Source organism: Vidua chalybeata, chromosome 4, assembly GCF_026979565.1.
Source record: "Vidua chalybeata isolate OUT-0048 chromosome 4, bVidCha1 merged haplotype, whole genome shotgun sequence".
NCBI classification, from domain to species: Eukaryota; Metazoa; Chordata; class Aves; order Passeriformes; family Viduidae; genus Vidua; species Vidua chalybeata.
In genome coordinates this window covers 65,540,482-65,567,224 of record NC_071533.1, presented here as the reverse complement: position 1 = coordinate 65,567,224, position 26,743 = coordinate 65,540,482, and the positions used below count along the sequence as shown (strand labels likewise).

Sequence of the window (26,743 nt, the reverse complement as noted above, 5' to 3'; positions counted from 1 at the left end):
AACCTTGACAGGGAAGTCCGTTACCCTCTGTGTGAAGGAAATCTTCTCAGAATAAGGCCAAATTATTCAAAGGTCACTTTCCTGAAGAGGAAACACATCCATTTTGCAACTACTGCTTTTTGAATAGATGTTAAAACACCCACCAAGATCTCATGCCTCTGGAGAATTTATTAGGGAAATAATGGCATATTTTAAGATAGACACGCAAAACAATGAAACTACAAGTTTCACCTGAGGTTAGAATTGTTTGCTTCATGCCAAGAAGTAGATCTACTTTGAAATGCTTGTTCACAAATAGAATCTCTTTTGTGCAGCTGGAGAGATCATGTTCAAAAGGAAAGGAAACATTTAGGACAGTGCTGCAAGTTTCAGTTGATTTTCTGAATCTTAACAGCTGTTCTTCCATTAAAATACTTGAAAAGACACCTAGTCTGAACTGAATGAGTGGAAGAGCTGTGCAAGTGAGGCTGACAACTAATTATAATTTACATCACTAATTTTAAGTGCTCTTTGCTAGCAGAAGCCAACTGTAACAAAAATAATTCTGGCTATTCTTCTACACTCCAATGTACTGCATTAAGGACTTCACAGCTTGTGCTATCCCTCCTCATTATACTCAGAATGACAACTTCATCTTCATACTTTTAAAATTAATGGCTTTAATTTCAAGGCATTTTTTCCAATTTCCAAGTATATTTGAGTTCCTCCAATTTATCAGCATCCTTTCCAAACCACAGGGAAGCCATTGTTTATCATTCAAATACTAATTTAACCACCACCATACAGATGTGACTCAGTTTAAATGGGCAATGCCAGACTCCATTTCTCTACCAAATATCCTCCAAATATGACTGTGTATGAAATAGTGAGGAGGAATACTTCGACCTTTTCTCAGGATGCAAAGAAGTGATTAAGTCAAGTAGTCCGACCAGTGGCTTTTCCTCTGAGGAAGAGTCTAATTCTACATCTTTCACTATAAATAAGCCTCAAAAATTAAAAATAATGAAACCCCACATGCCTGGAAGGGGTTTTACAGTAAAACTTGTTCCTTTCACAAATCCTTGACTGGCAGTGCTAATGTTTCCTACTTAATATCACACCCTGAAGTCTTACAGCTCACTTGCTGTTACTGCACAAACCAACATGAGATTCTATACAGCAATATGAAAAAGGTACAAGTTTTGTCAGAATACAGAAAAATCCAAGACTTTTGAGCTCTATGAAAGTTCTGAGAGTTCAAGGGACTAGAGACCAACTATTTGATTTAGTGCTGCTGTCAACCCATGAAAGCCACAATGTGCTCAGAGAATTTCACACCTCTTTTGTGAGGTAGAGTTGAGCAACCAGGGACACTACCTTGTGAGCTACAGTTCCCAAACTGAGCAAAAAAGCTTGGGACAACCTTCCTGCTTCTACAGCAAGCCACCCAGTCATTTTCCTGAAGGCAGGTGCAGGACAAGGCTGTACAACATCACTGAGCATGCACTGGGCTGAATTACACCAGCTTGGAAAATTAGCATGTCATTTAACAGAGCAGTAAAAAGCTGCAGCCAGTATTTTACAACATAAAAGAGGTACTTGGTCACCACACAGCTTACACAAATGAAAAAGTGCACTATGTCCTATACATGTTGTCTTTGTGCCCAGTTCGGCTGCACAGTACATAGCTTTGAAAGAGCTATTCTTTTTGCTTTTATAACCCTCATTCATGAGCTGTATAACAGAATAGCTTTTCCCCAGCTATTTTATCTACTTGTGCCCAGACACTTGTGCAGATGCACAGTAAAAGGTATCACAAAATTGATAAAATTTAACTACATTAACCCAGGCAAGAAAAGTTGGTCTTAATCCTCAATCAGCTCACAATGAGGTTCACCACATGGTGTCACAGAACTTTGTGCCAGCACAAGTAACAAAAGGTGCAGCCAAGATCACTTCAGAATTGCTCCAAACTGCTGCTGCTATTAGAAGAAACCACAGCATTAACCTGAACTTCTTGCCAAAAAGCTTAAATGTGCTAGCAGTGATACCAGACTATCACCAGCAGTCTTTTTCTCTTAGTAACATTTAGCAATTGCCTTCACCAGTGGAAAAAGCACACTTTTTATCATCTTAGGTTCACATTTTAGTCAGAAGGTCATTATTTGCTTCCATTAATCCTTTTTAGTAGGGAGCAACCTACTTGCACACTTTTATTCACACTTGTGTCTCTATTTCCACACCTCACTATGCAATTTCCACACTTTTTCAGGGTGCCATTGTGTACAAACAGAACCTGATCCTGTCCTCAGAACCTATTTTCTGTAAGAACTAAAGCACTTACAAAACCAATTACTTGACAGATAAAAGGAGGAGAGGAACAGGAGAAGGCTGAGGATGAAACAACTGATGAGACATCATGTGCCATTTTCCGCTCTACTTGTTCTTTTTCATGCTTTATTGTAAGTCCAGATAAGGAGAGAAATAAAAACCAACCAACCTACAACACACTACAGCCTTACAGCCAACACACTCCTGTACAGACTCCACACAGTGTAAAAGCAGGAATATGCCCTTCTCTGCTATTAGAGGTCTGTGGTCCAAAACCTTCAGTGACTCTTGGTAAAAAGACTGGAAATTACAAGGTGCTGCTACATGTTTGTCACTAAACACTGCTACTGGCTCTAAGTCATTATTGGCCCACAATTAGGCCTCAGAGTTTAGTTACAAATGATGACTTTGTTAGTTCACAGGCACAGCAGATTCTCCTACAAACTGCATGGGCAAATGCTTCATCAAACCAGACAAAATAAATGCAAGCTAAGTATGCACTTCTCCTGAGAGTTAACACCATTTCAACACCTTAAATCTGCCTTTCAAGAATAGCACATATTTAAGGGGAAGGTGAAATAAAAATAAAATCAATTATTGGAAGAACTCTAAATGGACATGCTACAGTTTTGAAAATAAAACTGTTTCATTAATGTCTACTGTTACATATCCTTACTGGACAAGGAACTGCATACATGAGAATTGCAGGTGCTTGTGCACAAATTCCACCACATTCAAGGTATGCTCCACCTGCTTTGGGCTCTTGAAATCAATAAGGAAGCAGTTCAGTTGTTTAAGTAAGTTACAACACTGAGAATTTAAAAGTAAGTGACATACTTCAGTATTTGATTATTTTTTATTATTATTATTTTAAAAAGTAACAGAACTAGTGTTGAACAACACCTTGACATTTAGTCAAGTTATTTTGTATCCCACTGGAACAATAAAGTTTAACCTACAGAAGGGTGCCACTGTAATCAAAGTCAGTAAAACAAAATTAGTGCATTCCATACAGAACATGGTTTCAGGGTTCTCAGGCACCTAGAACTGACAAGAGACTGTTCTGCATTACTCACTCTGGAGTAGCTATTTCATTCACAAGAGAGATGTGAAGAGAATAGACTCCTTCATGCCTGAATTGCATGCTTGAGCCATACAATGTACTCAGATTAAACCAGCAAGAATAACACCAAAAACTAAGAAGTTCTTCAGAGCACTAGGCATCTGAGACACCGAAAAAGCCAGGATCCACTCTACCAGCATCAACAACACTCTGGTAGTAACCTCACTTTTAGTTTAACTGTATTTACTTGATGATCTGTTTTCCTTCTGCCCAGTGTTACCTACATGGCAGTCAAGGATTTTTATTAAAAAATACTCTTGTCAGATATAAAGCTGTCAAGCACCTGGTCTGTATAGGGTGAAGAAAACTTCAACCCATAAAAATATGTGTGCATTTTGCTAGTAAAAAAGGAATCCTGAGAAGCTTGGATAATCTTTTTCAACCATTAGAACATTATTTCATGAAGAGAACTGGCTTTTTGCTATTTAAAATGAAGTAGCAAGGTTAAAAAGATCATTAAAGTAAAAAAGTATCACTTCAAAAACGGACTAAACACTGTAGATCCACTTTTCCTTCTCATTACAACTCTTACCCAACCTTGCAAACCAGTCCTAACTTAAATAGCTGAATTCTGGCTGATCTGCATTCTTCAATTTGTTATGCAGTTGTGAATTACTTGGCATTTCACATTGATTTAATGTTGTTTTGGTAGATCCTTACCAGATTAATATTGTATGTTTTACAGGTCAGATCATCCAAGCTCTGGTTCTGCAGCTTTTCTGTTATTAGTGTTACCATGGTAGTTGTTCCTTTTCCACTGCTCACACAAGTGTTGAGAGGCTCTTCAGTCTCTTCTTTCAATACTCATGAGCCATTTCTGTTTTGGTCTAGAATCTTGAGATTTTTGCTTCCATCTTACTGCCAAAGTTTATTTCCAAATGCTGTCAGTGTATCATGTCTGGTTTCCTGTAAAATTGGATTAGAAAAAAGGAAGAAGTCAAAAAAATTCTTGCATATATCATAAGTACTGTAATAACACAACTCTGTTAAATTTGGACTAGTCCCTCATGTAAATATATCACTCTGTGACCAATGCTGATGGCCTGGCATTTCAGATTATACATCTCAACTCATGAAAGAATACTCCTATTTGAGATTTCACTGATTAAAATTTCACTCATCAATGGTGCAGATCAGAGTATACTATTTGGCTGTTTCCTGCTACTGAACTGCTTCTACCTAGGAGTTTAATCCAAGGCAGAGGGAAAGCTTTCCCTCATTTAAGCTACAGAAGCCTAAGCCAGGTATATTAGAACAGCACATGACACAGGCACTTACCCACCATCCTGTAGTGCATGTTTAACACTACTTGGCATGTTAAAGCATTCTACTGTATTTTTTCATCACTAATCCCCTCTTAAAAAGAAAAGTGAAGCAGTGGGTAATCAACACTATACCCACTTCCTAAACCCTCAGCTACTTTTAATATCCCGCTCTGTGTTTTTTTCAGCTTTTTCTTTAAAGGTTACATAATTGTTACCTGTCAGCAAACACCAGATCTGGTAACCAGGACAGATTCCCATACACATAAAAGTATCACAGACAACAGCTTTGATATCTTTATTCTGTGAGCAGTCATCTAAATCAAAAGCACTAGGTTCATCAGCTACCTCTTTATCTTAAACATCCTCTACATATTTTCTCTCTCTAGTGACCTGCATTAACCATGCTTGATGATTTAAGCTGGCCAAGCATGTTCAGGGACCACTTATGGAATATAAAGTGGGAAGAGATCTTCATAGAGGTATTTCCAAATTTAAACATGAGGCTTTGGGAAGGAACATTGATGCTACCAGGACCATAAGCTTTCTTACATTTTCTAATTTTAAATCTACAGTTTAAAAAAAGACAGGAAATTATTTTCAAATAACATTTCCATAAAATATTGCCTCTTCTACACTACTAATTAGTTGTTTAAATAACCAGTAGTAGCAAGGAAAAAAAGCAACTTGAGGCTATGAGTCAAGTTAAACCCACTTAAAACTAAGATATTAATATTAGTAATAGTGATGTTACATTATCTTTTAAACCTGTTGCCTTTAAGTACTTCCTCAAATATTTTCATATGCTAACCATGCACTATTTTACCTTCACAGCAGTCTGCTATACATCAGCCTCCCTCAGCCTGAGAGCTTGTCCCATAAACATAACTTCTGCCCAGCTTTTGGCCATGCTCCTGTATCTATCTATATCTTTCTTTTTGCTGTAAGATAGAATGCTTAGAAATGCTCTTCCACCACAAATAATGCTACACAGATAGCTGGAAATTCAACTGGTCTGTTTTTACTTCATGTAAAAACATGCCCTATCTTTCAGGAAAGCACACAACTTGAAATATTTACATCTTGTTCTGACATTACAGCAGGTCAAATATTAAAAAACCTTCAAGTTCATACACTCACTGTTAAAGGGGGCACATACACTGTTCAATGTGAGCGATCAAAGCAAAGTGTGGTTCATGAAATACTGAAGCCAAGTTTGAGAGCAAGTATGTGAACACAGAGTATCTGGAGCAGCACAATCACACATTGCTGTGTCCCTTTTAAACCTGGTGGAGTTTAAAGTAGATCTGGAAATCCAGAATAGAAGTCACAAGAAAGGCTGACTGGAGGTCAGATGTTGCTCCTTTACAGATTGAAAACATACTGAAGTCATTCATAACTGATGCAAAGACCTTCAGATCCATGTTAAGGATGAATGTTTCCACTAGTAAGAGGCTACTAGAATCAGCTGAAAAGTTTAACACAAGTATAGTTACTTCTATTAAGAATGGCCATAGAAGAAATTGTGGGGTTTTATTTCCCTCAAGGAAAAAAAAAAATCAAAATCCAATAAAACTACCAAAGATGGGAGAAAAACTGATCTGTAATCAGTTAATTATATTTTGCTTAGTACTTCAAATCTTCAAATGTCTCACTGCAATTTTAAGTCAGCTTAATACAGCTAAAATAAGGAGAGACTAGACAGAATGACATTAGATTTCAGTTAATGGACCAATTGAATCCAAGGATAAAGGGAAAGCAAATGAAATCACAGAAGCATAGCATTTCAGAATCATGCTGAATTGTAGTTATTCACATTCATAAATCCTACCAGCTACTGAAAGGAGTATTTGGGCACTGCAGCCATTCAGGCCCTTTCTGACAGCATGGAACCCAATCAGCTCTGAAATACAGGCACTGTGGAACCTCCTCCCCCCCAAAAAAAAAGTTTCACTTTAGCCACTCACACAATAATAATTTTTCAAATGGAGACCTGCTCCATTGACAAAGTTTTATTTTTAAGTATGGGGCATGGCTGAAAAGGGGCTGTTAGCCCAAAAAACCTTCATCTATCTGCTCCCACTTTCTCCTGCTCCCCATCACGAGTCAATTCCATCTCTCAATATGAAGCACAACCCTGATAGCAGGGGGTGTAGTTCAGATCAGAAGCACACTTTACAAGTGAATTTCCTTCTCACCCTTCTTAAATGTGCTTGATCAGTACATTGGTATTAACTGTTTTACACCAGAAATCTGTTCTTACTGGGCAGTCCTCATTAAGGATGAGGCAACAAATGTTTCAAGTGGTCAAAATGTCACCAACACACTCCTACCACTAAAATGTCACCATCACACTCCTACCACTGAAATGTCACCATCACACTCCTACCACTGAAAGCCATTCTAGGCTGCAGTTTGATGTACCTCAGCTGCCATCACAACTGCCAACACATTCTCTTCTCTGGCTATTTGTGGCCCACAGCAGTGTGCCAGCACAAGTGCTTCTTCTCATCACAGAGAACTAGATCAAGGAATTTTTATAGCTGGATGAAACCAAAACACTTCCTTTTGTTTCTGGGAAATGTTGCTTCCAGCTGGATCAGCTCCCCAGCCTGGTTTGCCATGAACTGGACACAAATGCTTGTGTGGGAGCATTGTAGGATGCTGACACTGCTTGTCCAAGTACCTGTCCAACCACAGCATCAGAAAGAAAAGAAATTCCCCACGCAAGAAAGCCAGTTGACATCAGCATTTCCTACACTGAGCCACACAGATTCTTCTTTAATTAGAAATTAGGCATCTCCTCCTGAAGCATGGTTTGAACATGTTTTGCTCCCATCTTCCTTTCCCAATTTGTACTCCTTTGGTCAAACTTAGCAGCTAAAAGGGATCTGAAATCCTCCCTGCAGCCTCAGCACCATAACTCAGAAACCAAACTCTTGGTTCACTCTGGTTGAGCTATGTATACTCTACAAGGAATTGTTTCCCTCATCTTTGCTAATTAATATTGGCTGCCAGAAGACAAGAGATTCTTCAGAACAACTTGACTCAGCTGTGGTCATTTTAAATGTTTGTTATGTATTTATAAGCTTTTTGTCCCTCAGTACCTCCTAGAGGGAAGCCCCTCACCTAATTTTCCTATTTTTTGAGGGTTTAGTTTATTTCAAGACTCTCTGCTATGGTATCTATTTAATGGATCCACAGAGAGAGTAGAGTAAGCTGTTTACTTTATGTACTTTTTCCATCATGCTATTTTTCTAGAGCTGGTTAAAGGCAGCCAACTTTATTTTTCAGTCTCTCCTTATCGTACTCTTTATGCTTATCAGGCTGAATCCCTCTCAAACTGCTCAGCACTTCACACTAATTGGATTTTCAGTAACATGAACCATTTGACCACCCTTGTTAGGGCAATGAGGATGCTGCTGAATTTACATGTTTTCAGCTGCCTCATGGCAGAGATCTTGGCACTATCCAGTCCTGCCCCAGCCTCCAGAGAGCCTGGAAGCACATCCCACAGGTAACACACCTCTGCTGTCACCACAGGCAGCAGCAGAGCCAGGGGCTGCCAGTTCAAACAGGAACATCCTCCAAGCCTTGAGCTGATAACAATAGGCCTTGGAGCTCCAAGTTGGATGGAGTCCTACAAGATTATGGCCATCTTTCCCTGAGCACATCATCCTTTGTGGAGCCTGATTAGGTAGGAGAGTGAGCAAGCTGAGACCTCCAAGATAAACACACACAACAAAAGATGTTACTCAGTCTCTGTCCTGGGAGATACTTAATCTTCCTATGATCTTGAGCTGAGGGACAGAGGTGAGAGGTGGGGAGGAAGAGAAGCTATTTTTTTCTGTCATTGAAAGGTAGACTAATCAAAAGGAATAAATGGAATATAAAAATCAAACTCCAAATGCAAGCCAAAGCTAACAATTCCTCAAAGCTGGAGAATGAGCTGTGATGGAATCAGCATCACCACTGTCTCTGATTTAAAGTTCTTTTCTATTCATTCTGAAGGCTGAGAAAAGGAAAGTTTCATTATTATATCTCTATAGTACTACTAAAGGAGAAAGGGTTTATTTCTTTAAAAGTTTAGCTACAAGTAGTAATGACTTGTGAAATCTCTGCCAAAATTAACAGTGGCAATAGAATAGAAGTGCTCACGTCACAAATTCTGTATCTTCTCAGTGACATCATTAGTGTCTTTTTTGGGGAAGACTACTAAAAATACAGATTATCCAGCCTCCCAGTCAATTAAAGGATGTCAGAAGCTCATTCAGTTTGACAAGCTACTTTCAAAGAGATGAAGAGTCCTGATGAAGAACACAAAGCCAACACAAAAAAAAAAAAAAAATCTCTCCTTGGCTCTAAGAAAGTGAGGCAGCCAGACTCATTTCCAGCCCACTCCTCCTCTCCTCTGCATCCTGCAGGACAAAATGTTCCAGCAACAGCTCATATCAATGGGAAAATTTACATTTGTTTGAAACACTTCTAACAATTTCTTCTGTTTCTGGAAGTTCTATCTTGGATAAAGAAGAGATCACAAGATTTTTAGATTATTCCCCCATAACACAAATGTAGGTGTTTCTTGGTGATCACTGTTCCATTGTTTTTCTGCCTGTGGCATTAAAATGACCTGTGAGAACACAGAGGGTTGTTCCTTCTGTTACTTCACATTATTTCCTACTCTTTGCTCTGAGTGCTACATGGAATCTTTCTTACTAACAATCCCATACATGCACTTAGCTTGCTCCCAGCAGAAGAAAAGGATTAGCTGGAGTCAAAATTCCAATTCGGATAAGTAGGTCCTTAAAAATATTATCTCTGCTTCAGCAAGCCAAAGGAGCTAATCACTGCAGCAGTACTAACTCCAGATCTAGATGATTTTGCTACTAGACTCTAGATAAAAGGTGATGTGATTTTTTTGGCCTCGTGGCACTTTCTGCAGCACCCAAGAAGCACTTCAAAATTGAACCACCACATAAAACTGATCAAGTTTTAACGGAGCTACTGTTAAATCTGTTCTGTTCCATCCCACTTATGCTCAAAGCAACTCTAAGTTGGAAGACCAGCTTTTCAGAAACTGCTAAGCTAATACTTTATGCCATCTGACAAAAAGCTACAAGATGTCTAGTTTCCTGCAATGCGAAATTCCAACTTCCAAAGGGAAGAGAACATTCTATTTCTAAAAATACATATTATTTACTACAGTGCTAAGAAGTTCATAGAGAGGCTAAGCATTCCTTACAACATAAGTCTATTATTAATAACTTTTAACCCAGTAAAGTTGTTGAGAGCAGGCACTTAAAAGAGAATTATTTGGATTCTGTCCTTTCCAGCATTAATCTGCAGTGTGGCTATTCTGCAAACCTCCCAAAATTCCACATCAAGTAAAAAGAAAAATCTGTTTTAATTAGAAAGTTTCCTACAGCTATAAAATTATGAATCCACATTTTTGGGGATTGGTATTAAAAGGGGACACCTCAATTTCCAACATATTATACCTCAGAAGTCCTCTCAATGCCATTAACTAGCACCCCTTTTTTTTCTGAGGTTCTTTACAATGAGGTTTTTAACAGTGCATTAGAGCAACAGTTTCTGACCAAAAGGGACAAAGAAAAGAGAGTTTATAATCCTAGCTTGTATTCTGTAGAAACTGTTTCACAACCATCTAAAAAATTCTGTTTAAATTGTAGTTGTTCTCCCTGAAGAGTTCAGTTGTGACAAAATAAAGCCTTAACACCACACTCTACACATTCTAGAACTCTGAACAAACAAACCAAAGAACCCAGTTTCAACATTTGCAAATTTAGAGTTTCTCTAAAATGACTGAAGGCAGATTTCATGAGATACAGAACCTCTTCTCTTTCTCCATGCAGTGCCTTCATAAACCAGTTTACATTAGAAGGAAAGTTCAATATTATGAAGTGTTCAAGCTTAGATTCAGGTTGACAACTCCAGCACAGAACACCAAGAAGGGACAAGAAGAATAGGCTAGAAGACATCCTTTACATCAACTTATGGCCACTGGAGACAAATTTCAGATATTCCACAGGCTCTGGAAGCACAAGCAATATCAAGAGCTCAAAACTGTCTGCTGAAGAATACACATCACCTAATGTGCAAGGCAGAACTACAGATCACCACTCTGAGGGTAAAAATTAGGGTTTGGGTTGTTAATGCCTCCAGAGACAGATGAGACTAAATATTAGATCCACGTACCTCAAATGCAGAAAATCACTACTGAGCCCAGAATTTCACTGTTTTGACCCTAAACCATCATCACTAAGACCAAATGGTCACTGAGGCAGCTGAGACAAAATATAAACCACTACTAAAATAAAGCTGCATCCTACACACTCACTTCTACTCCATCTCCCACACTTCAGATCCAAGAGCTCCTATGAAAAGGAAGGGAAGCCTCAACCATCACCCACAGCCTCTGGATTCCACTTTACTTTAAAAAGACAGGTGATATGCTGGAAAGAGGTTAAAGGCAATACTTTGGTATTACCAAAATTAAGGATGGTTTCCCATCCTTAGCTATACGATTCACCCAGCTTGGCTGAGGAACACATACAAAACTAAAACCTGAAATAACTTAATACATTTTGAATTAGAACCAAAATATTTTATACAATGAACTGTTGTCTGTAATAATTATACTCCCTTTTATTTCTCAAGTTACTGTCAGTAGTTTGGGTTTCATTTTAAAACAAGATGAGAGTCACCTTCCAGAAAGGAAAAAGAAGGATGGAGATCGGCAATGTTAAACCTTTGTCACAGTTTATAAAGTACACTTCTCAAAGCAACAGAAGTGGTGAAGTAAGCTCAAGAGACTTTTTCCAGGTCATACCTAATTAAAGCAGGGAATATATCACTACAGAAAACTAGGGCTAAGAACTCAATTCAGCCAGAGGTTAAAGCATTTTTTATTGCTAACTCATATCAGTAAGAAGTCAGTCTCTCAGGTTTAAACCTGTCTTTCAGACCAAATACTCATATCACAGACAACTCATCCTGCATCTTTTAAAGTATCTTTGTCAGACAGGACAACAGATGAGCTGTGCCTTGTGTCTGATGCTGTACAAAGATGCTGTTCCAAGATGCTTATGTTACTTACGCTCTTTCCTAAAATAATCCAGCACAATAACAAAGCAAGGACTTCATTAATTTTGCTGAAGAATATTTACATCTACTCTGACTGGAGTTCCATTTGAATGAGCCATCAGTGCTGGCCCATGACCAGTCATCTCCCTGCAATGCGAGATTTGGACTCTTTCTCCTCAGCCCTACTGGAGAAAGCCCAAGGCTACAATGCAATGTTGAGGAACAGAACTCTGATCTACTGAGGCTTGAACACATGAACATCAAGCCCTTGGCTTTTGCTGTCATTATGAACTAAATGAGCTAGCAGTCATTATTTCAAGACTACACTACTCAAACCAAGAGCTATTGCCTGTTTGAGCAATTCAGAACAGAACCTAGTGGGCAATCTCTACCTTTTTACTGTAATGTTCAGTGAACATTACTAAAAGCTCAAAGCTCAGGTCCTACACAAATTACTTCCACCTCCATATGCTGCTTTTATAAATATGCTATTTAAAACCAATGGAAGTATTATTTCATAAACTAAACCTCCAGTAAGATAAAAAATTCAGACTCAAACAGTAACTTACACTGATAATATTAGTGTTTGGAGAAATCTACCAGACTTTCACTAAAGCAAGTGATCCAGACTGTACAAGACTCATGAGATTTTTTCTTTTCTAAGGCTTGAAGTATGAAAAAAATAGATCAACTGGCCCTACTACCAATATATTTGCTTCACTCCACCAGTTAGAAAAGCCAGAGGGGAAAAAAATGAGTAGCATCACCTACTTTTGTTTAGTGTTTGCCCTTAAAACTGAGACGTAAAACAGACACATAAGCATACTTTAAAAATACTCAGGGCTGAAAAAAACATAGCACTGACCCTTAACTTGTATGGCAGTCACAATGATTACCCCACACATATCCTGCTTCCCTGTGACAGAATGGAATAACACCAGCACTGAAGTATTGCTCTATTACCAAAGCCTATGAGCTTGGAGCTGAGGGATTATACAAATCTCTTCCATACATCCTGCTCCCAAAACACACACAGCTAATAAACCTCCTCCTGTTTGCCTTCAGGTTCATTCTGAGGAGTTTCAGACATCTGGTTGGCTTGTTTAAAATAAAAAGCCCAACTAGTAGGTTTGTTTTTATGATCCCAAGTGTGAAATGTTCTTGCTGGAGGCCTCAGGTCAGGTGAAAAACACTTATGTTAAGATGCTACTTCATGGCATTTCAGGGATCTAATGAGCTATATAATCTGCACACAGGGAAGTCTCCCTTCATTAGCTTGCATACAACTATGGAAATTAAAAATGAGGAACCTGTGGTAGTCCAAATATTCTTCAGTAAATAGTACAGCTGGTGAACTGCAGATAGCACTAAATTTAGAACTCAAGTTCTGAGCAGTATTCTGTAAATATCCATACATCTCAATACTTACAGCAACATGAAGCACATTTCTCCAAGCTTCACTGTACTTATTTTTCATACTATGAGTAATAGTTCCTTCTAATGACAAAGTACTAAGCCCAATTTGGCAGTTTAACAAAAGTGTGTCTTTGTCTCAACATTGGAACTCTCCAGAAGATCACTGTGCAACTATACTGAATGAGCATATGGATGTGTGTACCCCTATTTTAGCAGTTCACAAGTACACTGTTTACATATTTTCATATAAAACCCTAAAGTATAAAGAAAGCAAATTACAGGAAGAGTTTACTCAACAGTGAAAGACTATGCAGGCTTGCATAAAATAGTTAAAGCTTGCTGCTACATTATCTGTGTGGGAAGAGCATGGAAATGCATTGAACAGATAGGAAATATGGTGTGTAGCTGACAACCAAGTTCCATCTCATGGCCCAAACTTGTTCTCAATCATGGCTCACCATCTGCAACGTGTCACTGAAGAAACCCTAATTCGTGTGGCAGGAGATACCACCTCAAGAGGTGGCACACAAAGATCCCAAGTTCTACAACACCCATCTAGTTACCAGATCCATTAGAATCCAGAAAATAGAACCCAAGTACCACACAGCTTTCAAATAGCAAAAATTTTCTTTTAAATAAAAAGGTCTTGGTATCACACTACAAATAGCAAAACTGAGTGGTAGTTCAAAGAATTTCTTGTTGTTGCTCTTTACTTGGTTAAACTATAGTTCCTATCAACTTAATAGTTGGTTTCCACCTTGTGTTTTACACATACCATGAGCTTTTGAATGGTGAAGTCTCTGAAGGGATCTGCACTACATATAATCTGCTCTACATGTGAGCTCTCAGTCCACAAATGACCCAAGTATGAGCAGACCACAAATTAAAGCCCGTTAAAATAATGGAATGAAATACAAAGGCAGTACACATCAATACTGTGTGTGCTTTCAGCATTCAATTCAGACATTACTTCAAGTGTCACCAGGGACATCCCTCTTGCCAGACCTATTAAAGGTACTTCAATAAAAATTTGTTCAGTTGAGCTATGCAGCTCTTACTAGTTGACTAGACTATTTGAAAAGCCAGATAACTACTTTGTCTCAATGCAGTCAGCCTTGAGCAGCACACTGAACAGCTGGATTCAGGAAACACTGTGTTAGAGCTCAAGACACAAACCAAGGGCTACACATTGCAGTAGGTATTTAGAAAAAACATTTGTAACAATTACATCAACTGATGAAACTTCATGAGACAAAGTTACACCATGTCAGAAGGAAAAAAAGTGAACTATTTTAGCTACATTAGTATGATTGTTTTTTCTTTAAATACTGGAAGATCACCTTTGCTTGATGGAAAAGCTCAGTATTTTCTGTGTATTACCTCAACACTACCTGATGTTCAACAAATAGCTCATTACTTCTACAAGCAAATTCTACAGAAATATTTACATGTTAAAAGGGATTCACAGAAGTCACTAGAACTCCAAATTACCGAGTTCACTCACAGAGGATGGGCTACAAAGCCCAAATGTAAAACCATGCCCCTGGTACAGGAAGCAAACAGGTACAAGGTGCCAATACAAATACTATAGACTATATTTCAGACAGTATAAACCAAAATAACTATTTTATTTGAGCACAAAAATGCCAGCAGAAAAATGAGTGCTGAGGAAGGCCTTCACTTTTAATCTTCCCTGACTGGGACAGAAATTCAGCAGCTTTGAACAGCAGCAGGTAAGTCACCTGGCAAGACTAGCACATAACATTCAGAGACAGTAGCTGTGCAAACGAGGACAGGACCAAGAGTGTTGGAAGAGAAATGGGACCTCCCCCTTGGGCAGGTACCTTTACAGATGACAGCATTCTGACAAGACCAACTTTGGTAACCAAGCTGAAGCACAAAACAGTTAAGATTTATCTGATGAAGTCAACAGTAAGAGAGATGCAGTCTTTCAAATGATCTTTCAATGCTGACAAAAAGTGTAACCCATCTAAGCTTCCCTTAAAATAAACCTCTGAAATTACACCTGGGTTCCTGGTATCTTCACACATGCAAAGGTTAAGCACACTATGATATGCATAAAGCAGTAACATCTTTTCTGCTGAAGATCTGAAACAAGCAACTGTGTTAGGGGAAGTCACTGGCTGAGCACCTGGACTCAAGAAATACTGAAGTGATAAACAAGCTTCTGACAGCTGCAGCCTTTTCTGCAGGTGCAACAGGCATTTACTTCATGGCAGTTTGGATCAGTTCAACAGCCAGTTTAGAACTCAGAAATAGGTTTGGTATTATTTGATCAGCTTGTACTCAGCAGTGAGAAAAGGACAAAGGGAAGGTCCCCCCAAACTAGTTCCACAGCTTAAGACTGTATTATTTAACAGGCCTATAAAGTTTAATCTCAAGAACACATGGAATTTTGCAGTCAACTATGTTAGTAAAATTGGACTATCAGACTTTATACAGAAAAACCTGCCACAGCCATGAACACACCTTGAAAGAGCATTTCTGAACATAGCTCCCCCATAATCCTGTTTAAGATCTGTAATACTTACAAACAACTATTAACCTAAAGTACACTCTGCACAAATTTCACCATCCACATTGCCTTTAACTTCCCAACACCTGGTGATGCTGCCTTACTGCTCTGGTAACATTTTGTGGCTTCAGAGTGGTCACTGAGGTAATCCCATCTAACATTCAATATCTTTAGCAAAGGGCCATCAGACTTTCTAAACCTCTGCTCAATTTAACACTGCAGCATGGTTTCAAAGTGTATCTGTCCATCTCCTTAGAGCATCTAGTGGAAAGAACTGCTGGAAGACTCATTATTCCAGCCTGCAGCCAGGCACAATAAAACTTCTAACTCCACTCAAATACATCTGTGTGATGAGAATAAACTGCTACACATGCAGGGACTATAAATAAGGCAATGATAAGAGCAAGTCTAAAGGAATTACTGAATGGCAGAGATGTAAAGAAAGCTTAGAGAAAGGGGTGCTGGAGAAAAAACAAACAGTACTTATAGAACTGTGTCAAACAACCCCAACAGAGACAGGGCTCAGAAAAATCCATTTCTATGCAGCACAAGATTTATTATGTGCATCAAGTTTGACAGGGGAGATAATATGAGAACTAAGATTTCAAACAGAGAAAATTGCATAGAGACATCAAAAATACTTACAAATACAAATCCAAGAAAAATACTCTAAAGAAAAGCTGTTCCAAGTAATGGAGCTTATCCTTCAACACACAGCTTGCAATGAAAGAGCAATTTCATCTCAAGAATGGACAGCTTCAAAGAACTCTCACTACAGAGGACTTCACTCTGTAACACCTGGAATTATTTGCAAGGTACTAGATTCAGGCTGTTATGTGATATATTTAAATACAGACAGAAACAGGACACGGTTGGGGCTTCCTTAAAACAAAACAAACAAGCAAGGGTTTGGACATCAGTTTGAGGTTAAGTCTGTCTTCATGCTATGCCTGCATTAAGAAAAAAGGTCAAAATTCATGCCATGAGTCTTTAATCCCCCCATATTTAAGTAGAACCTCTGGGAAGAGTGGGCATCTTTTGTGAGCACTACAAGTATGAAGCACCCACCTGGTTCACTGGGACATCAGTGTAACAGGGTTTAGGGACAGGAAAGAACCTGTGAGCTCACACACCTACATTTTACAGCCTTGTGCTGCTGGGAGGTAAGCAAAGGCAGTCCTTGGGGACAATCACAGCCAGAGAGCAGCTGCCAGTGGTGCATGGGAGAACACAGAGCAGGAACCCAGCTCAGTTCCATTTCTGTGCTTCCCGTGATCTGCTGCTGGCACAGGAGCCTTGTTATATGTAGGAGAACAGCAGGAAGGACTGCAAGACAGCCTTAAAATCCTGCATAACTCTGACAAGTTTGAAAGCTGTTCTGCAAGTAATAATAGGATACAAGTGAGTTCTGAAAGGCACGCTCAGGCAGGATTAAATGAACAAACAGGAAGGCAAGTTCTTCAGTAGAAATCTGTGAGCTAGGTGGGATCAACAGGCAGACCTTGAAATGAGTGTTAAGCTGGTGTAAAAAAGTCCAGTGTATGAGGATGCATAAACAGGAGTATCAGCTCCAGGGCACATGGAGCCATTTTTTCACTCCACTCAGCACAGAAAGTCTCAGCTGCACTACAGACTTGGGTTTTGACCACATTTGAAGCCCAATGTGAACTAACTTGAGAGAACAACAGGAACGAACAGAGCTGAAAAACCATGACCTCCCAGGAAGACCTGAATACACTAGTTTTATTTAGGAGAAAAGTATCACAAGGGTGGAGGGCAAGACACAAAGAAACAGGAACATTGCAAAGAACAGTTCAAGTATTTTTTAAAGATGACTTACTACAGGGGAAGGAATAGCTGTCCGTTATGTCCAGGAATTAGGCAATAAGCTTGACCTGCAGTAAGGAAAATGTCTGGTTTCATATTCTGAACAAGTTTTAATACTGAGGATAGCAAAGCACTGGACTAAGGAGAAAGAAGAATTGTTCAGGCTTCTGTTATGAATCACATTAGATGTGCAATACCAGTATAGGGCAGGAGACTCACTACCAGCCTACACCTTTCACAGCCCTTTTTTTTTTCTAAATGACAAACTCAGTTTCAATCCCCTGTAATATTTTTGCTTATCCTCCTACGTTTTTTTGAGTTTCAATGAACTAGAAACTACTTTTCTGATTTTTTAAATTAAAAGTTCACGATTCGCACAATCAGGTTATTGTATTATTACCAAGGAAAGTCACACCTGCCCCACATAGAAATAAATCCCTTTCTCTGGCAGCATGCAAGTTTCAGCAATATTGCAGTATCCTGCTGCATCTTTCCTGTGACCAAGAGAAGCCAGAAGCCTATTACTTCAGAAAGACAGGCGTGCTTTGCCTTCTAACAAGCCAGCAGGGTGATGTAATGGCTTTCACTGATGTGGTGTCAAGGCACTGTCACACAAACATGTACATGCACCTTTTACACCCCCTGCCTCAGGCTGGGTTAGGACTTCCTGAGGATGGAAAATGCTGCACGAAGCAGCCAAATACTCCAAAACAAAAATTAAGATATGCAGCATTTTACAGATGGGGAATTGAAGCAAAGAGCATTAGTTACAGCCAGAGTTCACATTTAAACTGCAAAATCCAAAGTCACTAAAGCACAGAGGAATTAACTCTTAAGAGCTCAAGCATAAACAGGCCTCCTAAAAAGCATAAAACAAGACTAAGTACTATCCTTTTTCATCCTCTGTAGTTTGGTACTACAAGTATTTACCCAGGTACTTTCTTGCTTTATTAAAGGACATTCTTCTGATTTGTGAAGCATGAAAACAGAAAAGCAGCAGCAGTCCACTTTACCCTCCTGCAGTTCAGCAATTTCTTATCCAAATATTGAACCAGAAAAGTCTGGTCAGGATGGGGTGCTAATGGAAGAAAAGGATGAAGTCAGCAGGCACATATGCAGCCAAGCTCAAGCAGACTACTGTGCATCCTGAGAAGGGAACAGGCCAAGTACCAGGCTGGCACACGCTGGCTCATGTTCCAGTGCCAGCACAATCTCCAAACCAGCAACACCCCTGTTGTCTCTTAACCTTTGGTAGCCTCTTACAACAGGTAGCAGCTCTTCAGTTTACCCTCTAAGTTGCTCACACATCTCAAATTCATCAAGGTTCAACTCTGTTGTTTCATTTTCAAGAAATGAAAACATGAAGTGCTGGGTACTTGTTCCTTACCCCCTTCCCACTACAAGAAAAACATGCTGTACTTTAGTCAACTCATGTAAGTAGTTCTTGAATGCTGTTTTCATTACCCCTCTCTCCTCCCATTTACTAAATCCTGCATCGAATGACACTCTGAAGCACTAGTAGTCTGGAGGCATACCACTACCACACACCACTACCCTCCATTCCAACAGACAGCAATGAATTATCTGCCACTACTATCACACCGGGATAATTGGGCAAAGAAGTTATTTGTTTCTAAACTAGGATTGTAACTTTAACTGTCAGTTCATCAAAAACACTGTACAAACATACAAATAGGTCTCAGGTATCTAAATGGAGACCAGAACTTTAAAAAAATCAATAAATCACACCCTCAAACAGCCCACAGATCAGAAGTTTCCTATGTTTTGAAAACATAACATGATACAAAAACCACCTACATCCTCAACAGCCATTTACATATTGACTAAGAAAAGCTGAGCTGCAGAAGGCAGAACCCCCAGATCCAGACCCATCATCCTGTCTCAACTATGTTCCCACAATTCGGTTTCATAACCTACATCACACCTGAGGCTCCAAACTTTAACCTCTTCCATATTCTGTGTACTACTTTTGGAAGGTGGCAGCCGATAATGCCACAGGGTTTGACACACAGCTTTTGTCACTTTCCCCCTTCCTTAAACACGATAAACTTTCACTCCTCTAAAACCAAAGGAGGTCAGATCAACAGAAACCTTGAAGGAAGACAGAGAAGTGCATTTTTCATTGGGAAAGCAGGGGGAGTTAAAGGAAAAAAAAAAAACAACCAAACTTTTGAGGGTAGAATAAAGAACCAAAATATCATACAGTATCTAGCAGTAACTGTATGAGATGGATTAATACTTTACCAAGACAAAATCCAAAGCCACAATTAAGAAGGTGAAACATAACACATGTGCATACCACTGAAGGAATGATTTAGAGTCACTGACATCAACACAAGCTGTGCAGAGCAAAAATTAAACACACTGCAATAATAATCTGAACTGCCCAATTAGGTTAAAAAATACATTTACCCTACAAATTATAAAACCTCCCAAACCCCTTGAAGGCATTAATGCTGTTCACAATGTTATTTGAGATGCAAATTAGGGACCTAAAGTTAATATAACACTAACAGAAGTTTCTATTATTCCTATTAATGGCTAAAGGGAAGGTGACAGTAGAAGAAAAGCCACAGCCCTGTTATATGAGGTTTTATTATGACAGCACACATTTTCCTTCATTTTTAATACCTTCACTTTAATGCAGAACTGGGCAAGTTAAAAATGTGATCTTTCACAACCCAAGAAAACTGGAGTGGTTTAACAAATAAACAGCAAGTTGGCTGACAAGGGTGGCTGGATGAAGGGAATCTTAAGGAGAAACAGGTATTCCTTTAAAAAAATGGAATTCAGATCCTGTCTTCCAGCATCATAGATCTCAGGCCAAAGCACAAAAGTAAAGGTATATACAGTGATGCTGCAGTTATTTCCTCAACTATTTCCTGTACCAGCTGGGTGTTCCAATTTTGAAGCTCAGCAAATGCAGAAACAGCTTTCTTGCAGCTCAAATGCCCTCCCCACAATGACACTAGGTCTTGGTACACAGAATCAGTTTTGCAAATGACACTTGTAATGAAAGCTCCAGGCCAAATCCAGTTAGATTTCACACCTTTGGCTCTCTCTGCACAGACCCACACACACACTGGAGAGCAGCTGCCATCACTGGCACTGGATGTCCCAAGCTCTGGGCCTGATACATCACTGACAAGTCTCCCCAATGCTTTCCTACAGTTTAATTCTCTCAGGAACTTAGAACAATGTTGTCATATTGGGTTCAGAGCAATGATGTGAACTCCAGCTGATCAGAACCCTTGATCTTACTGTTAACACACAACCTGCAAAACGTGGCAGCTGCATTTTACCAGAATACACACAAGTTCAAACAGAAGAAAACCAATCATATTCGTTTTATTTTTATAACTCAGTAAATATCCTAATTAAAACATCTCCTATTACCTTAAAGCACAATATTCAACTGCTTGCTTAAAAAAAGTGCTGTCCATAAACTGAGAGCCATAACCCAGATAATGTATTTAGTAACAACCCTGCCTACTTCCTCCCCTCAACCTAAAAATTAGCAGCAACATGGCCTTCAGAAGTTATTTACACCCACTGCAAAGCATTAGCAGTTAGCTGAGCAGCTTCTTGCCAGCTTGCTAATGATATTATTCTCTAAAACAACCAAAAAAGCCAAAACAGCACCAAATGTAGAAAGGGATATGTTAAGAGTTGACAGTTACCTTGGTTTCAGGTTTCTCTATACTTAACAGTACCAAAATGTCCAGCTAGATCATCACAAAAAAAAAAAAATGTAGAGGAGCCTAGAAAGGAGTTAAAAAATATGCCACATCCCCCCCCTTTTTTTTTTTACAGGCCTCCTCTTGAGTGAGAAGAAAATCCTTAAAGAAAACCATTTTCTGAAAATATGACTGTGTCAATTCCCCTAACAGAGTGTTTACAATTAAGAGAAACCAACAAAGCAAAGGTTTTTGGTTTTGTTTTTTTCTTTTTAAAGACTCATCACTGTCTCACAATATTTCAGTGCTAAGATCTCTTTAAGGACACAAACTTTATGACAACCAAAAAGGACATTGTCCATGTAAGGGGCTCCCTCACAGGTGTGCAGAGTCAAGAGATCAAAATTTACCTACCAAGAAACTATCAGACACTGCACTGACTTCAAGTGCCTGCATTTCTAGCCATGAACTTCTCCCCTAGAATTGACCAGGAGTGCTCATAAAGCCCTCCACAGGTTTTTGTGAGTAGTTTCACCTCCCACATGTTACTTACAATGTCTAAAGTAAAAGTTGGGGATAATTCCACAATGGACAAGAATCTCTCACATTTAAAAACAGAGTACCTGCAACATCTGGTAACTACCAGATCTCAAGAATGTAATAACAAAAAAGTCTAAGAAGGTTATTTAACAAAAATAAAAATTACAGTTTAAAGCAAGCAAAGTTTTGTCTAAAAAGAAAGCACAGAACTTGTGAGCTTGCAGTGGATAGAGAAGCTCCCTGTTGCCAAAATACAAAATTTCTGTTTCTATTATGACCATCAACATACACAAAAAGAAATGTAAATCATAACATAAATACTAATATTTTCCACTAAAGGTTTAATGAGACTTCTTACTTGTTTTTAAGACAACTCAAAGCAGAACCACAGAGGACAAATTTTTAGAACAAAACTCAAAGCCAGCATCAAAAAAGTGGAGGAGCAAGGAAAGAATTGTGTTTGGAAAGTTTTAAGTACACCATGATTCTAAAGGGAATAATCTATCAAACCACAGGAGGTGACTAGAACTGCCATCATCACTGCTAACACAAAGGAATGTAGATTGGGGGGAGGCAACAGAGGAAGGGGGAGAAAGCACAGAGAAGGGAAAAGAAGGAACTAAAAAAAGGGAGCCCCAGTAATGGCTACCAGACTCTCAAGGAATTCCTAAAGGAAAGAATAAATCCTTCAAGGTTTTGTTTTAAATAAAGCAATCCATGCAATAAATTGCAGTCTTCTCAGTAAAGTCAGGCTTTCAGTTTATCTGCCCACCATATTTTCATAAGTATAGTTTTGCACCTCTACTAAACTTCCAAAGCCTAACACAATGGTTGCAAATATAAATATTTCTTCTTTCAGCCTCCTCATTCTTCTGAATCATAGTACTCTGCAGAAAAACAGCTTTTTGAAAGGAAGTAGGGAAGTTTAACCATCCTGAACTCAAAATAACCCTTTACAATTATCTAACCAACTTTAACTCCCCAGTTAAAGAGACAATAACTATGGGTTAGGCACTGGCAGGTAAAGGCCGCTAGAGGACTGCCAGATTACCACAGGAACATCCCAAAAAGGTATCATATATCATTAGGGGGCTGATCTTGCAGATCACTATTTTGAGTTTGTGTCCAACAGGCAGCATTTAGTTCCATATGATTAAGAGTAGCATCTTGCTACTGATGCAAAAAAATAGTCCTCATTAAAAATAGGAGACATGTTAATATGAACAGTATTTCAAGGAAATTCAAAGTGAGTGAGTAGTGATCCCATTTTCTAGTTCAGAGTTCCACCAGCTTATGTAGAGCTACTTAAAATGTATGTTTTAGTCTCCTGCCTCTGAGCACAATTCTTCCAGACATTTTTGGAAGCTCAGTAACTGCAAGGACTTTGGGCTTGAACAAGTACACTGCACCTCCAATAAAACCAGATCAAGTAACATGCTTCATCAGGAAAGTTTTTGCTATTCAGCAAACATTATGCTCCACGTTTCATAAGCCCGACTAGAAGCAAGCAGACCATTCACAATTAAAACACACCCAGAAACGTTTCAGCTTGCCACAAGAGATACAAACTTACTGATTCTTGCCAAAAATGGCAATTTTTTTTCTGACAAAAGTATTTGCTATCAGTAAGGCAAATGAAGGGGAGGCAATGCAACAGTAAAGGCTCTAATAACTGATCTCAGGAGATAATTTTAAGGTAGGCACAGCAAACAGAAAATGGATTTGACCAGGTGGCTCAACTCATCCCCCGGCAGAGGACTTGGTGAAAGACAGGGACACAATCACCCAGTCCCTCTGAACCCTGCAACCCCAAAGCTGAGGTGCTGCTCCAAATGAATGCTGGCATGGAGATGTCCTTCCCTAAAGAGTAAAAGGCCTGAACTTTTCCATCCCAACCCCAGATCCCGGAACACCAATCCTGAGAAGCCTCCACAGCGGGTGCCTGCTCTGTCTCGTAGGACCTAAAGCGACCCTCCTGAAACAGCACCCAGAATTTCAACCACACATTTCTATCCAGCCTTCCAGCAGGCCAGAAGACATTTAATAAGCCAAATAACCAGGACAAAGCCATGTTACTGCCCTTAGAAAAGCTGGGTTAACACAAAGAGCCCATTCACTAGCCCACTGAGCGCAAGTGGTCCTTACACTTCGGGGCCATAAACCAGAAATCAACTTTCCTATTGCTGAGGGGAGGGGAAGGAAGAAAATAGCCACTGTTTCCAACATAGAATCATTATGGAAGGCAGCTATTGTGGAAAAACAGGCACCTCCACAGAAGTAACTCTCTCCTTAAGCCAGACAGGGGGGAATCGCCTCAAAATCGCCGGGGTACGTGCCTGCAGACATGTGTTTCCAGGGCAGCGGCACAAAGGAATGTCCGAGCCCCGCCGCGGCCGGGCACCTTCCCTTCCCCGCACGGCCGGGCCGGGCCAGGCCCCTGGGAGACACGGCAGCGCCGCGCAGCCGGCCCGGATCCGCCCCAGCAGCGCCTATTAGCGCTAATAACTTAATTTTGGGGGGGTTAGGGGTTTTCTGCCTCCCGGCGGGGCGGCCGCTTCCAGCTCCCAGCGGGCGCACAGCAGCAGCCGCGGCGGTGCGAGGGGAGCGCGGCCCGGGCCGAGCACGGACAATGACAACAAAACGCACAATATGCACACCGCTTTACCTAGCTGTCGAGGCACCCGGAGGGATGAGCAGCCTGCAGCCCTGCGGCAGCAGGAGGTGCCGCTGCGGGGAAGCGCAGCCTCGGGGTGACACCCCCGCCCCGCAGGGTCCCCCGGGCCGCGCTCGCCGCCCCGCCCGCCGGAGCTGCGCGGTGCGCTCGGCCTCCTGGGCTCCGCGAAGGGCTGCGAGGATGGCCGGGCTGCCTCCCCTCGGCCCCGCACTGCCTGCGGGCCGACAGCGGGGCTGCTGCCCGTCCGGCTGCTGCCTGCAGGGCTGTTATTACCTGTCCGGCTGTTGCCTACACGGCTGCTACCCGTTACCCGCCTGACTGTTGCTACCTGCCGGCCGCGCTCGTTGTCTCCCCCCTGCCCGTCCCCCGCCCCCCCACAACAGCAGCCGCCGGTACCTGAGCGGCCGCGCCGCCTCCCCCGTGCGTATGGACCGGGCTGCTCAATGGCAACCGAACAAAACACCGCTGGCCACGCCCCCTCCACCGCCCGCCCGCGCCCATTGGCCGCGCTGCCCGCCCGCCGAACCTTGACCCGCTCTGCCATTGGTCGGTGGCGCGGTCGGGCCACGCCCACAAAGGGGCGGGGGGCGGGCTCTGCCCCGGTCGCGGCAGGGACGCGCAGCTGTGGTGCCGGGTGGGGTGGGGGGCGCGCGTTGGACTACAGCCCCCAGGAGGCCTTGCGGCGGCGCGCCGCTGTCATTGGCTGGGCAGCGCGCGTGCGGAGGGGCGAGGGGCGCGCGGAGGGGAAGACGTTCTTCGCGCGCGGGTGTGATGACGTCATCGCGTGCCCGGATTGAGCCGCAAGGGGGATGCGCACCCTCCTCCTCCTGCTTTTCCTCATCTTCCTCCTCCTCTTCCTCCTCCTTCTGGCTCTTGGCCCCTTTTCTGCCCGTGCTCACTTTGCTCCCGGCCCAGCTGTGGGTTCTGGTGCATGGGAAGTTGTCGCTCATCTGCTTCCACGGTCCTTGCCCCTATCCTTGGCAGGGATTTGGCTCCATCCTTGTTATCAGCTTTTTGTTCGCAGAATTCCCCGTTGAAAACAACTCATCCCCTGAAGCACTACATTGCTAAATCCTATCCAAACTTAGAATTACTATTTTTTTTATTACTTTTGATAAGAATGAAGTCATGATAGCGTGTTCGCCTCGCACAAGCAGGCCGAGGTGCGGCGGCACCCCCGGAGCCCCCGGCCCGAGCCGCTCCGTGGCCGCCGCCGTCGCTGGAGCGGCGCTCCCGGCGCTGTGTCCGTGTGCCCACACTGCCCTCTGCCTGCCCGCTCCCGGCTCCCGCTCGCACCCGCCGGGAATGCCCCGGGACGCGGGGCAGAACGCCGCCCCACATCCGCTGCTCGCCCCACAGAACCGTCCCGACGGGAGCTTCTCAGAGGCGGCCGTGAGTCAGCCCGAGCGAGGAAGTGGGATGTGTTTGGACAGTAATTACACCGGGCACTTGTCGGGGCAGAGGCTGCTCCGTGTGGGTGCATAATCCTTAACGTCATGAGAAACCAAGCCCTGATTTACTGCTGCCCACAGGCCCAGCACTGCTGCGGTGCAGGTATCTCTTATTCACGGTAACTGTTATCAAGCTCCTCTTGTCCCTGTGACACCCATCTGCTGTTTCAGCCCTCTGCAACCTGTTCTTCTGTGCTTGCACACGGAGCTGTATTTCACTCACCTTTCCTTCGACCCACGAGTTTTTCAGCTGAATTTACCTTATTTCCCTGGGAGATTTGGCTGAATTACAGGACAATGCTGCAAGAGATATCCACGTTAATGTCACAATGAAGAGTCCAAACCAAAACTGGCTTCATGGGAAATGCTTACTTTGGCTATCTTACTTTCAAATTTGAGCCTTAAGAAACCAATAAAACCAAATTTTATTTTAAACAACAGTACCAGGTTTTACTGCTGGTCTTCATCACTCTCCTCCCATCTTTTGTACCCTGTACAACCCCGCAGTACTTTTTTTCACATAGATTTCCAAGATTCCTTCCCCTGATTATACAATGAATATTTAAATCAGTGTTCTAGTTCTCTGTAAGATCAACACATACCTCTCTTCAGAAAGATCTTGCAAGTGATTACAGGTACAGAGAAGAAAGTACACAGCTTTCTCCCATTGCTCAGTCCTGGCTCTCAAAATGCTTTGTGATTGTGCTCATTTTGCTCCTGGCCCAGTTGTGGATTCTGGTGCATGGGAAATTGTAGCTCATCTGCTTCCATGATCCTGTTCGTATCCTTGGCAGGGATTTGG

The 26,743-nt window shown here is 41.3% G+C and overlaps 1 protein-coding gene across 4 annotated transcripts in view; it reads right to left on the bottom strand.

Moving 5' to 3' along the window:
- The window catches only part of FAM53A (family with sequence similarity 53 member A), a 70,213-nt gene extending 45,234 nt beyond the window's left edge, over window positions 1-24,979 (bottom strand). For 2 of the 4 annotated variants that reach the window (XM_053940927.1, XM_053940930.1), the window contains exons 1-2: window positions 24,482-24,757; window positions 4,094-4,339 (exon numbers count right to left, since the gene is read on the bottom strand). In XM_053940927.1, the coding sequence (XP_053796902.1) occupies window positions 4,094-4,171 (78 nt within the window). In that variant the 5' untranslated portion in view covers window positions 4,172-4,339; window positions 24,482-24,757. The other 2 variants (XM_053940928.1, XM_053940929.1) reach the window with 2 other exon arrangements.
- Between the last annotated feature and the right edge of the window lie 1,764 nt (window positions 24,980-26,743).